Here is a 12,400-nt window from a genome sequence, read left to right on the forward strand (position 1 = left end):
ATAAGCAATATAAAAAATATATACAAACCAATTAAATTATTTCTACTCTGTTAATGTCAAATTCTTTTTGTAATGACCTGACCATGATGTGTATAATTCCTTGTGTTTTATTTACAGTTCAACATGACTGGTGAGGGTCTCGTATTTGGCAATGATAAGTTTGACAAAAAGCATTTGCTGGCGCACTTGAGGAAAAAGTCACAATGGTCCTCGCATCACAAAAATTAAGAAGATTTTTGTGAATGCGCTTGCGTTTAGAAGACAGAGTTTCAGAGATGTCAACACGGACACTGCACCTGTGGAAGGATAATCTGTAGCAACTTGGAGACCATCTGCATTGAACAACACAAAGTCTGCAGTTTCAAACAGACAAATAAATAGGAAAATAATATTTATAGCTACTTTAATTATCATTTTCAAGCTTTATCTCATTTTATACACAGAAGAAAACATTTTAGAAACAATATTTAACATTTTACTTTTTTTAGCCATCACGAGGAAAAATTAAAACCCTACAGATGTGACTGAGGGAGTGTTTATGTGCTTCTATAGAAGAAAAATCAAAATACAAGTAATTTGGAAGGAGGGAACAAAGTTGACGTTAAAACGAAAAGCTAAAAAGAACTACTGTCAATAAATAAGAGTAGCCTCTTAAATTTATTGTTGTCGCAGGTAATATAAAAGGAGCATGCTCTTCTTCACAATGCATAAAGATCCACAAGCCTCAGTTCAGTTGTTTTATTATTTCACTCTGTAACTTTGCATTTAAAGTCACTGACAGTGTTTAGGCAACAGCAATATTTCAGTGGGATAAAAGAAAAGTAAACAAGAAAATGTGTTGAAATGTTTTTATGTTTTCCTCTGACTTACTGGGGTAGCATGAGCTACATAATGTAACACGTCTATTCGGGAACTCCAATCGTAGTGCAGTGTTCTTCTTCATCGTCGTCCTCTTTCCAGCTTTTCTTAGAGCAACTACTCTACAAGCCGGATTCCTTTGGCCTCCTCCATTTTCCTCAGGGTCTCATCCCATTGGGTGAACTGCTTGGAGAGCAGGAACATCTACAAAGAGACACCAATCTCTTATATGAATCAATTATACAACAGAGAATGATTGCTAAAATCCAAGTTACTGTATTTGTGCATTTCTTAACTGTAATTCTTCCATTTACGGCACAGTAGGAAATTAACTTGTGAGTGTCAAAATATATGTTTTCGTGGCTGTTTTGCAACATGATTTATTGTAATAAAACTAAAAGTTTAATCTGTGTTGTGTACCATTTTGTTGTATTCCTCAAAAAGCTTCTTGACTTCCTGTGACTGAGCTTCAGTTTGGTCCTGAAGAAAGAAATCACCATATTTGTTTTCTGGAGGGGTTTTTGATGCTTTTTTTCCCCAACTTTATTATGGTAATAGATGTAAAATTTAATCATACACAACACACAGGGCAAAGGAGAGACCAAAAAATGACCAATAGAAAGAGAAAAGGGAAAGTAAATAGATAAATAAACAATTAAGAAAAAAACACATTAAAATATACAACAATAACAGATGTTTAATGTACAATTATGGTTAAAATGAAGTACGCATTAGAAAGCAACATATTTGTGACTGAGTTTTTAACAACACATATGGTAGTAAGATTCAGAGCAGTATAGCTACCTGTTGCTTGATGTGAATCTGTGAAAGACGCTGCAGCTTGGTTGCATGCTCAGGTACATCTGTGGACAGTGCAAAACAGGCAGTTGAAACAGGCTTTAAATAGAACATAAATCAAGTCAAGTCAAAATAAACAGTTTATACTGTAGTTATACAACACACATTGATGAACATTGAATTTCAGAGGTAATGAACTTGAAATTCACATATCAAGCCAATATACAAAGCATTTTCTCTGTCTACTTCAACTGGTAGTAAAACATAAATAATAAACACAATAAACCTAATTAAATTCCATGACAGTGCTGACACAGTTGCATACAATTCCCATGTTTCAAACCTCTAATGTGGGTGCTGTCCAACAGTGGCTGTAAATTGTTAACTTGCTCCAACAAAGCAGCTTCAGAGAGCAAAGAGTCCTCCTCTATGGAATAACACAGAATACATTTCATTTATTAGTTTATTCGACCGAGAGTATATAAAGTATATAACCACAACTAATGCACTCCAGTCAATGGTTGGGCATTTCTGTGCATTAAAGTACATACAATTTATGAATCAAAATACAGTGAGAATACGGATGTTTTTCTGAATTCATATAAACAATCTTGCAACCTCCAAATTACTATAATAGAAGACATTAAAACATAAAATTTTATCAAGATACCAAAAATACATGTATTTTCTTCCTTATATTCATACACTCAGTACACCGTACTGCAAATCAGGTAAAGCATTAGGCACAAAAAGCAAAAGGTGAGAAACATTAAAAAGATCACATTTCTACAATGTCCTCTTTGCTCTTACCTGCAAGGATGAACTCTAGTTTCATGGCATCAGGGAGAGAGATGTGGTCAGTGAACTGGGGGTCCAGATACTTCATCAGGTCCTCAACTGCATAATACAAACATAAGTAAGTATTTACAGAAATAACATTACAAAAATTAAATGTCTTCAAACTGAAATATTGCTATTGTGTTTAATGGATATCACTGAAACATTGTTTACATTTACAGGATTCCCAAACTTAAATACAATGACTGGAAGGATGGACAAACTGATAAATGGAAACAAAACCTTTGCTGATGAATAACAATCTATAAATATTTAATAACACTTTTCCCCTCCTGTTTCCATATGAAACAGTACAAGAAGTTTCACAAAGCCTAACTGAATTCGTTGATGAGTCAAACTAAAGCGAGACTCACTCTTCTTGTGGAGGATCTTTACTCTCTCTCTCTTGTTGGCCGTGTTGATCAAACCTCCTTGAATTCTGACTAAAGCTTCTGCACACTGCGGAAAAAACAAAACAAATATCACCTTAAAACATCGCCTAGAAAAAATACAATAGACCTTCTTGTGACCTTTGTGTTATCCTCAGCATAAAAAGAAAAAATAAGCAAATTCAGCTACTAAAGGCTACAACATAATATACAGTGTTTTTCCAGTCAGTGCATATTTGGCGTTTCATTCTTTGTTACATATTTCAGCAAAACAAGGATAGCTTCAGTAAGTCTTTGTAAGTTTTTGTTTTTTTTCTTCACATCACAAGATGATTTTACAAGACAACCCCTATGGCAAAAACCATTCCTGCTGGTCACATAGCCAAGACGTGTTTAATGATGATCACATTTAGTGCAAATATGCAAAAAAGCAATTCTTATTCAATTAATACATTAAATGTTATTATTATTACTGACGTTCTCATAATTGGTCAACCGTTAGCTTGACTTTAATATTAACTATCAATAAAAACTCAAAATAACATTTGGTTTGCATTCCAAAAAATAAAAAAATAAATAACAACAACACACATAAATCGTCTTTGTCATGTTACATATCTTAATGTGTGTGAAATTTCTGTTACCGAATAGCATAAAGTTAGCATTTTCTACAAGGGCGTATACTCGCACTCAGAGTCCGAAGCATCGCTTGTTGTGCTAAGCTAATAGCTAACTACTGTATATTTCTATATATTATGGAGGAGACCTTGACGGGTTTTCCACTTTTTGTTCTTCTCTCCCCGTACAGTCGGTTCTCCAACGCCTGAACGCGAATTTCGAGGCTGTCCGTGTCCAATTTCTTGTCCATCTCTGAGCTACAGATGATAACAAACAACAGAAACCGAACCTCTTTAGCTACGTTACAAGTAGCGTCGCATATTGATGATGTAACACTACAATACTCATTTGTTTTTATAAGTTAATTTTTTTAAGAAAATGAATTGACTGTTAAATATTAAGTAAATGTAACCAGCAAATTATTAATTTAATTGACTAAAATGTATAAAAATACATAAAATGTATATTAGAACTTTCGCTAGGTGTCGCAGTTTTGCTATAACTGATGTCTTCCGGGTGATAACAGGGGGATGACAACACTGTAGGGCCCGTTTTTCCATTCAGATTGTCTGTCAAACATCGACAAAAAAGTAAGATTTTTTTTCCACATAACATTGTATTTTCTTAAGCACATTGACTACCCGTTTCGGGAAAATAAAAATAATGGCCTGACAGCAATCACTCTAGTTCACTAACCCGTTCTTTGAGTTTCCTCAAGCTAAGTTAGCTTAGCTAGCATTGAAGCTAACGTCAATAAGGTGGATCACGGTTGTAGTTTTACAGGCGTGGAGTTAGTTTGGAAGCCCAGCAGGTACGTTTGACCATCTATGAATTGGCAAACACTCCTAAGACTTCAGTGTCTTAGAACACATGTGCTGAGCTATGATTTGGAGCAATGATCACACTGCTATGTGGTTTTGAAAGTTTCATTTGTAGAATGCTTTCTGTTCTGTTTATGCCAGCAGGGAGCTGTTCAGTTTTAGGGCTGCATCTCTGCTTTGGGTGTGCTTATTCTTTATGTCCTACTGGGAGGACCAGCTGCAGCACCATGGCAGATGACAAGGACGTATTGAGAGATGTTTGGTTCGGCCGGATACCCACATGCTTCACTCTGAACCCGGATGAAGTGACTGAGAGAGAGGCAGAAGCATACTATGTAAGCACAACTGTTACTCTCTGTTATTTACATCAGTGATCACTGTCATCCAGCAACATTGTCTATAATACATACAGTTGCAGTATATGTCATTTGTAAATTACAGTCTTTTTTTCTACTGTTTATTATTTTTCTTTTAGAGTTGCACTCATGATTGAAGCCCCCATATTTGTCATTCTGAATATAACTTTTTATTTGTAAATACATAAACAATAAGGGCTTCAATTTATTCACTTTTGTCACAACGGATGTAGCACCTTTATCATATATTTCATGCTTTAAAGTGCAAATAATTGCTAACACTTTGTTTCACAGGATGCAATATATGCGAAGATTTATTTTTAAAATAAATTCATAAAACAGTGCTTTGTTTTATTGTTTTTATTTATTTAAAACATTAATACATGCTTTGATGTCTGAATGTGAGTAATCTCATGATTCCCTCATTGTTTTATGCTCTACTTGTATTATACTACTTGTGTGTCCTTGTCCTCAAAGCAAAAAACCTGCTATCTGATTTTGGCCACAAAATGTCTAATTGTTGGATCTCAAGTCTTGGATGTGAATTCTAAAGGTTATTCAAAGTATTACTTCAGCTCTGATTCAGGCAGCCCAAGCCAAGAACCAGTATTAGCTAGGCCGTTATTCAGATAAACTCTAAATGTAATCGGGTGTGATTTTGTTGTTCAGCCTCTTTTGTTGATACTTCTACATAGACTTGTTACTGTTTCGCAAATGTTGTGTGATTGTTGTTTAGTTTCTTTTCCTCCCAACTTGCTGCAAGTAAGTTGGGAGAATAAAGTGATATACTGACATATTGGCTGCTATTAATGTGTTTATGCCTCTTTCGTGTTAACTTTGTCAGCTGCTGCTACCCAGGGTGAGCTACCTGCCTGTTGTCACAGACAAAGTGAAGAAACACTTTCTCAAAGTGATGAGGGCAGAGGATGTGGAGGAGATGTGGTTCGAATATGAAGGAACGCCGCTCAAATGGTATGAATGGATTCTAGTGTTATGCAACTGTAAATAATATACTTTTATTCTAACTCTAACTGAAAAATGGTTTTGGAGCAGATTCTCATGGGTTAAATGTTCTGTATAACAGTACCTATAGCTCTAGCTGGTGTTAATTAATAATCTTCATTATTAATGATAGATATAATTGCTAATGAAAGACTTTCTTTAATCAGTTTTGATGATATTTTCATGATTCTTCTCTCCCAAACATGGAGTTAGAGAAGGGCTTTCAGTTTGCCATAAGTTTTTATGTAGCTCTTTAGACTAACTGAATGCATACAGTTTAGTGGGTTTTATCATTACATTCTGGCAGAATTGACCCTTTGAAGACATTCATGATCTTGATATGGACCAAGACACCCCTGCTTTAGAATAACAGAATGTAGGGACAGTTATAGCCACAAAGTGGCACTGTTGCAAAGCAATCAGTTGTACTGTTAAAATGTCAAGATCTCTGGTTTTTGAAAATGTTATTATGGGGATCTATATATATATTTTTTTTTCCTTAAATTTGAAAATTGCAATTCCATTCAGTTTATTTATGTATTTATGCACCAGTTCACAACAACTATCATATTAAGATACTTTACAACAAAAAGTCAATTTGATTCAGTCTCCAACATGAAGAAACAAATGACTTCTTAGCTTTAATGTGAAAAAAACTCTAAAGATTTTCTAAACTCTAAAATCATTTGGCAACAACTCATACCGAACTAAAATACGTATTTTTTTCTAAGGTTATTCAAATAGTGTTTTTTTTAAGCTAGTGTTTTTAAATTACAGATTTTTTAAAATTTTCTTTTGTGGCCAAAATTAACTTTTGATAAAGCATTTCAAGTTACAGATATAACGAGTATAAACAGTGGGTTAGTTAAAATATTTTTAGTTTGATAATGGAATTAAATTTGGTTTTGGCTAACTAGTAACTAGTTATTTATTTTTGAGCAGATTATAGATTACTAAAAAAAATCTCCTGGTTTTATTTACTTATTTTTTGCATTCCAGGCACTATCCTATTGGAGTTCTGTTTGACCTTCATGCCTCTAATACAGTCTTACCCTGGAACATCACTGTGCACTTTAAGGTAAGAGCCAATCAGAATGTCAGCACATACACGTATCACAGGAAATGTTTGATATTTCATCTCCTATTAGAAAATGAGAAGTTCATCATTGCAAGCTGTTAACCAATTACTCATAGTATTATGACTACTGATACAGCTCATATTGGTTAAAAGTATTACCAAGGAAATATATATAAATACAGATTACAAGCAAATGCCCTTACAAAGCAGCAAACAGTTATTTGAAGCTGCTGGTGCCTCTGGAGAATCCTCCAGAGGCCTGCGGCGCATGAACCTACTATTCAGCCACCCCTAACCAGAGCTCACAAGCAGAAATGGTCTCAGTGGGCCCAGCCGTACATGAAGATTAATTTTCAAACAGACTTGTTCACTGATGACTGCTGTGCAACGCTGGATGATCCAGATGGACGCAGTAGTGGATTGGTGGTGGATGGCCACCACATCCCAACACGGCTGTGATGTCAGCAAGGAGATGGTGGAGTCATTTTTGGGCCGAAATGCTGGGGGGAGAGAGAGTTGGTTGGTCCTTTCAGAGTCCCTGAAGGTGTGAAAATGACCTCAGCAAAGTATATGGACTTTCTGAATGATCACTTTCTTTCATGGTTCAAAAAGAAGAGCCGTACCTTCCGTAGCAAAATCATCTTCATGCATGACAATGAATGCTGCAAGGAATACCACTGTGTCATTGGCTGCTATGGGCATAAAAGGGGAGAAACTCATGGTGTGGTGACCATCCTCCTCTGACCTCAACCCTATTGAGAACCTTTGGAGTTTCCTCAAGCAGAAGATCTGAGGGTGGAATGCAGTTCATATCAAAACAGAAGCTCTGGGAAGGTATTCTGACATCCTGCAAAAGAATTCAAGCAGAAACATTCCACAAACTCACAAGTTCAATGGATGCAAGAATTGTGCAGGTGATATCAAAGAAGGGGTTCTATGTTAACATGTACAGTAACTCGGTCTGTTAAGATGTTTTTGATTGAATTAGCTTTTGATTTTAGTACACGTGACCACTAAATGCTGCACATTGCACATTCATAGAATGACCGTTTGCAGTTCTTTATAATCCATAAAATGTTTAGAAAATCTGCTGTGTATAATAATTTAGAACAGTGCATTTTGAGGTTTTTATTTTTGAAAAAAATACTGTTCTGATGGGGAGCTTTGTTCAGTAAAATTTGATTTATACTGTAGTAGTTCATGACTTGAAAATTATACTGACCATCATTTGCATTAACCATTTAAGAAAATTTGAGAAATTATCACTTGCATAATAATTTGGAACACGGTGTAGTATGTGGAAACTGTTACTTAGCGATATACTTTACCCTTTTGTTGGATTTCTTCTTTTTATACTGTTCTAAGTCTGTATGTGAATGTTTGGCAGAATTTTCCAGACCAGGATCTGCTGCACTGCCTGTCAAATTCCATAGTTGAGGCTCACTTCATGTCCAGCATCAAGGAGGCGGACGCCCTCAAGCACAAGAGCCAAGTAGTCAATGACATGCAGAAGAAAGACCACAAACAGCTGTGGATGGGGCTGCAGAACGGTAAGAGGCCACAAACAGCTGCAAGGGAAGTGACATTCAATTCTGCAGTCACACATTTACTGACGAGCACCCAGATTGACACATGTTGTAATTCTGCAAGTCATCCACCTACATGCACACTTGCACATCTGTGTAAAATCATCTTGGAGACACACCTAGTTTGTATGAGAAAGATTCAGTCATGTATCTGAAGGATACATCCAAATGGATCTGAAGATGTTTGTACAGGCTTTTTTTTTTGGTGCAGGTGACATTTCACATAGTTTCCCATTCAAAGACATGAATGTTTTTATGTCTACACTACAAACATAAAGAACAGTGTATGTCCCTGGCCTCCACCTGCTAGTTCTATTCACACAGTCAACATTTAACAAGAGGCGGATTCAAGAATGGTCTGATTTGTCTAACTTGTTACCAACTAGTAGAATTTATTGGAAACTTCTATAACAGAAACTTGGCCTCTCCTCTTCCTAGTGAGCTACTGCTGGAATCTTTAAACTCTTCTAACATTTGGCAAGAACATCCAGAAACAAACATATGCTTGAAATAATTCAAGGGGTTTAGCAAGAGCAGAGATGAGTTGCATCACCACCGAAGCAGCTCTTTATTATGCAAACAACTTCTGAAGTTTCTCAGTGCGGTGTTTTTAGCCCGTAACCGTTGTGAAAAGTGTTTGTGAAAAACCCAAGGGCCTCAAACCGACAACCCTTCAGCTGCTCTTCTCTCTTCCACTTTTCCCTGAAACTAAAACCATGAGCAAGAAGTAAGCCACACATCTCAATAAAACAAGGAAGGTACAAGAAAATGTTATATTGAGGAAACGCTGACTAATACCACTGTGCTCTGAGGTGTTCAGGGTATCGTTCAGTTTTTGTTTTTTTTTTTGAACTGAGAGATGCAAAAGGTTTTAAATCATCCTAAAAGAAAAAGTCAACTTGCAGAAGAAAGTGAGAGATGAAACTAGATCTAAGCTAAAACTCTCATGTCCATAAGAGAATTGAAACAGAGAGATCTTTAACTTTCATCCAAGAGAATGAAAACCAGAGCGTTTATATGGACGGTTTGAAACTAGCATATGCTTTTTGGAGACTTTTTCCTTTTTTTTTGTTTTAATGTATCTTCTTGTTTTAAATCATGACTCCAACAGAAACTCTAATCTGCAAGATGTTTTGTTCCCTCCTCAGAATGCACCATCAATATCTTACATAAGAATGTAATTTGCAGCATAGATGTAAACATCGCAACTGGACAGTTCTTAACTTTTCTCTCATAAACAAATCTATAGTCAGCAGGATTTTGCTTGACTAAGTTAGCACTAGAGAATGGTTTTGGATGCTGTGGAGCTGGAAGGATTTTTGTTCTTAGATTTTAGCGTTTGAACAGTTGTTCTGATGCATATCTGTGGCAACAAGGTATCATTTTAACAACTGGGAGCGGCTGATTAACATCTCAAAAACTCAATACCTGAGCTACGAGAAGGAGGAAGTTCAAATAATCTCTCTACCCGCCTTTGTAACTAGACATGACTACAGAGATTTGAAGTGGAGCAGCAAAAGAGGTGGATTAGCAGTGCTTACCAACAACTGACTGTGTCATCCAGGACATGTTGTGAAATATCTCTGCTTCATGGAAATTGAGCTGTCATGATAGCCATAAGACTGTCATCCAGCAACATTCTTCAGTCAGAGGTTTCTTTAGATTTGCTTCAAGACTGACTGCTGCCAGAAACCCTTGCTGAACTTCGGACTGAATTTGATCATCTGCAAGCTACAATTTCTGAATAATTGTGTGATCTTCACAATTATTCAGTAAAAAAATAAAAAATAAACAGATGAGTTTTCGTAATAAATTAAGTAAATAAATAAATTAATTAAATAGGACACTTTCTTTTATTTATTTATTTATTTTGCTACATATTTGGCCCGAGTTGAGGCAGTGTGTAAGCTTCTGGGCAGCTTTAGGTTTGTTGTTTCCATCAGACATTGGTAGCTTTACATTGCAGAATGTTATGGTCATTTTATAGATGATCAGTTTGTGTGTATTTATGTTACTCCAGATAAGTTTGACCAGTTTTGGGCGATGAACAGGAAGCTGATGGAATATCCCACAGAAGATGGAGGCTTTAGGTACATCCCCTTCAGGATATACCAGGTATGTATATCAGGTAACACACACACTCCTAAACGAACTGTTCATATATTCTAAAACAACCTTTTGACCTAGTTAGAGTAATTTAGATTTACATTAGGAGTACAAATTTGTGCCTGTAGATGGAGCCAGAGTGTTGTCTAAAATCTGTTTTTGTTTCAAAAGCAAAATTACTTGGTCACTGACCCCATTTGTCTGATAAGGTTATTTTCTGCATCATCTACCTACATTTTCAGAAAGACAGTCTACATGTAATACATTTGTTCTGCAAGTTAAAAGAAGCAAAATAGATTTACTGTTTTAATAAGGTTACCATCCTTATGCAGTTTACAACGCATGAGTGATAAATAGTGATAGTGAAATCACTATCACTGAATAGTGATGGTGAATAGTGATATTCACTATCAGTCTTAAGATTTGCACCGGGTACAAATCTGTTCTTGGATCCCTACTTCCAATAAACGGGAATAGTTTTGTTTTGTCAGTTTTCTAATCCATTACTATGAGTAACTCTGAATACTTACTCACCGTTTCTTTTTAAATTATGACATGATTCACAACGCTCCACTTATAAAAGCTCTTTTTTACCTCCTCTGAAAACGGAATCAAACATGTTTTTACATGTCCTTACTTATCCTTGTGACCTTTGATATTTTCAACATTTAAGTAGGGAAAGCCTGCTGGCCGGACGTATTTACTGGTATATATATGTTTTTTTGAATGAATGTGTTTGCTTCTGTACATTTGATACCTGTGACAACCATTGTTGTCTGCACTTCTATTGCCCTGAGTGGAGGCAGTAGGCGAGCTTCGGGGTTGAGTCTGGGAAGAAAAAGCAGAAGCAGACAGGCAGCCTAAGGTCGGGTGTTTCCACCAAGCACTAGCTTTATCCTGACTCAGGTAAAAAGTCCCCTTAGAGGACAAGAAAAAAGACGGCGGCATGAATAAGAGGCTGATTCTCGGATGGAAAACATTAGCATGCTGCAGGCCAGACACCAGGGAGAAAAGCTTTTTGAGTCAAGTGTGAAGCAGAGCAGGAATGGTAAGAAAAGTGTGGAAAGTTATGGTGCAACTCCAGGTTTTTGTAACATTAAAAGGGGTCCCCATGCACTCCTCAAAATCCTTAATTAGTCTGGAATTTGATTTCAGTATTTTCCATGTCTCTAAATACATAGAAAAGAAGGGAAAAAAGATTGGAGAAAATTTTGTTTTTTCAGACTTTTCATGCCCCATAGACTACCTTGTTTCCTTCTTTTTTCCATCCTTGTATCCTTCCTTCTTTTCCTCACTTCATTTTTTTCTGCATTGTTTTCTGCTTTCCCTTCGTTTTGTATTTTTGTTTTTCCTTTTTTGTGTCATTTCTTTCTTCTGTTATGTCTCTTATCCTTTGTTCTTTCTTTCTTTAGCTGTTTGCTCATTCCTTCCTTCTTTATGTCCTGCCTCTCTTTTTTCCTCGTGTCCTTTTTTTCTTGTCCTTCATTCTGTCTATACTTCTCTTATTTCCTGCTTCTGTTGTTTCTAATCATAAATCTCTAGTTAGTTTTGGTACAAGAATTCTTATCAGGTCTAAAAATTCTGATGAGCTCAATCTGAAAAATTATGGAATTTTCATATGAAAAAATGTTCAAAGGATTACAGAGAATCGGTTAAAGCAAAACCATAAGAATCTCTTTTTACAATCTGTTCGAAAGGGTCCATTGAAATAAAACTAAAATAAAGAGGGAGGATAAACCAATCAAAAAATAGATCTGGCCTAAAATGACTGTAAGTTGTCATGTAATGGAACAGAAATAGAATTTTTGGTGTGAAGAAAGCAGGACTTCCAAGTAATAAGACACTTGTGTTAACTTTCCTGTCAAGCATGTCTTTCCATCACCATATCTACTTTGACAGCTGGTAATTTCCCAGTGTTAATTTAAAGCACAAGTTTTAATAAAACCTCCAC

General features: G+C 36.0%; 2 protein-coding genes across 5 annotated transcripts in view; one reads left to right on the forward strand and one right to left on the reverse strand.

Moving 5' to 3' along the window:
• Nucleotides 1–386: 386 nt before the first annotated feature.
• dctn3 (dynactin 3 (p22)) lies at nt 387–3,827 on the reverse strand. Its single transcript, XM_032558144.1, has 7 exons — nt 3,649–3,827; nt 2,868–2,952; nt 2,467–2,553; nt 2,000–2,083; nt 1,663–1,721; nt 1,279–1,338; nt 387–1,062 (listed from the first exon to the last, which is right to left on the reverse strand). Exons 1-7 carry the CDS (start codon nt 3,748–3,750, stop codon nt 976–978), a joined length of 564 nt encoding a protein of 187 aa, XP_032414035.1. The 5' UTR covers nt 3,751–3,827; the 3' UTR covers nt 387–975.
• A 159-nt stretch (nt 3,828–3,986) lies between these two features.
• The window catches only part of atg5 (ATG5 autophagy related 5 homolog (S. cerevisiae)), a 34,340-nt gene continuing 25,926 nt past the window's right edge, over nt 3,987–12,400 (forward strand). Inside the window, exons 1-6 of one of the 4 annotated variants that reach the window (XM_032558140.1) lie at nt 3,987–4,090; nt 4,463–4,656; nt 5,522–5,649; nt 6,679–6,757; nt 8,145–8,307; nt 10,364–10,458. In XM_032558140.1, coding sequence (XP_032414031.1) covers nt 4,549–4,656; nt 5,522–5,649; nt 6,679–6,757; nt 8,145–8,307; nt 10,364–10,458 — 573 coding nt within the window. In that variant the 5' untranslated portion in view covers nt 3,987–4,090; nt 4,463–4,548. Of the gene's footprint in view, nt 4,312–4,462; nt 4,657–5,521; nt 5,650–6,678; nt 6,758–8,144; nt 8,308–10,363; nt 10,459–12,400 lie in introns of all 4 variants that reach the window. The other 3 variants (XM_032558143.1, XM_032558142.1, XM_032558141.1) reach the window with 3 other exon arrangements.

This window comes from Xiphophorus hellerii, chromosome 3 (assembly GCF_003331165.1).
Source record: "Xiphophorus hellerii strain 12219 chromosome 3, Xiphophorus_hellerii-4.1, whole genome shotgun sequence".
NCBI lineage: Eukaryota > Metazoa > Chordata > Actinopteri > Cyprinodontiformes > Poeciliidae > Xiphophorus > Xiphophorus hellerii.